The sequence below is a fragment of the Chiloscyllium plagiosum genome, unplaced genomic scaffold, assembly GCF_004010195.1.
Source record: "Chiloscyllium plagiosum isolate BGI_BamShark_2017 unplaced genomic scaffold, ASM401019v2 scaf_92049, whole genome shotgun sequence".
Taxonomy (NCBI): Eukaryota; Metazoa; Chordata; class Chondrichthyes; order Orectolobiformes; family Hemiscylliidae; genus Chiloscyllium; species Chiloscyllium plagiosum.
Window position 1 is genome coordinate 5,742 of NW_025200805.1, and position 1,041 is coordinate 6,782.

The 1,041-nt window shown below is 57.8% G+C and overlaps 1 protein-coding gene across 1 annotated transcript in view; it reads left to right on the forward strand.

The window, feature by feature from the left end:
- LOC122546104 (probable E3 ubiquitin-protein ligase MARCHF10) overlaps positions 1 to 969 on the forward strand; it is a gene marked incomplete at both ends in the record, with an annotated part of 5,331 nt that extends 4,362 nt beyond the window's left edge. Inside the window, one exon of the mRNA XM_043684933.1 lies at positions 856 to 969. Coding sequence (XP_043540868.1) covers positions 856 to 969 — 114 coding nt within the window. The remainder of the gene's footprint in view (positions 1 to 855) is intronic.
- Positions 970 to 1,041: the final 72 nt, after the last annotated feature.

Below are 1,041 nucleotides of genomic sequence, written 5' to 3' on the forward strand. Positions count from 1 at the left end.
ACCCCGCCCAGGGACAAAGCACCCCTCTCCCCTCCCCCAGCTCGATTGGCTCCACCCCCACAAACCCCACCGCTCCCTCCCTCCACCCGCCGACGCTCAGTCGCAGCAGTGTGTACCGTCTACAAGACCCACTGCAGAACCTCACCGAGGGGCTCCTTAGACAGCACCTTCCCAAACCCCCCCACACACCCCTCTACCATCTAGAAGGGGGAGGGGCAGCAGATACACGGGGAACACCACCCCCCCTCCAAGCTCCCCTCCGACTCGGAAATATATCAGCTGTTTGTTCACTGTCACTGGGTCAGAATCCTGGGATCCCCCTCCCTGAGGGGCATCGTGGTTCCACCCCACAGCACGCGGACTGCAGCAGTTCAAGAGGGCAACTAGGGACAGGGCAATGACAACTGGGCCCAGCCAGTGACACCCACACCCAATGACATAAGGAAAAAGGGGAAGTGTGCGGGACTCACAGGGACTGGTGAGGGGAGAGGCTCCAGTTTCATGTACAGTATAGTTTAGAAGGTAGGGTACCCAGAGAATTGATGGTCAGTGACAATGCGATGCCAATGTCATGCCACCTATAGCACTGCCACTTCCCAAGATCATCACACCGAGGGAAATGGCAGACAACAGCGAGGGAAAGGCAGCAGTGACGACAGCCCGAGGAAATACAGGATCTGACGACATGTGTCGGAGGTTGGGGGCGGGGCTGGCAGAGAGGAACTTTGTGGAATAAACTGTCAACACACAGGGCAATCCTGTGGGAGGCGGGCGCAGACAATCTGATCAGTCCCTGAGCTGCTTCTCCATCGCCCATGTCTCTCCTGTTCTGTCCCGTCCCCTTCCCGGCTGCAGGTCGAGGAGCAGATGACCAGCTCCAGTCTGTATATGGCAGTCCTGCTCCACCTCTACGAGCAGCGATTCACTGAGCTCATCAGGTTACTGGGCGGGAGCGCGACAACCTACCAGGTAAACGGGCAATTCTTACCCACAAATGGGTACCCGTGGGTAATACTCACACCGGGTAAGGGGACAATTCTT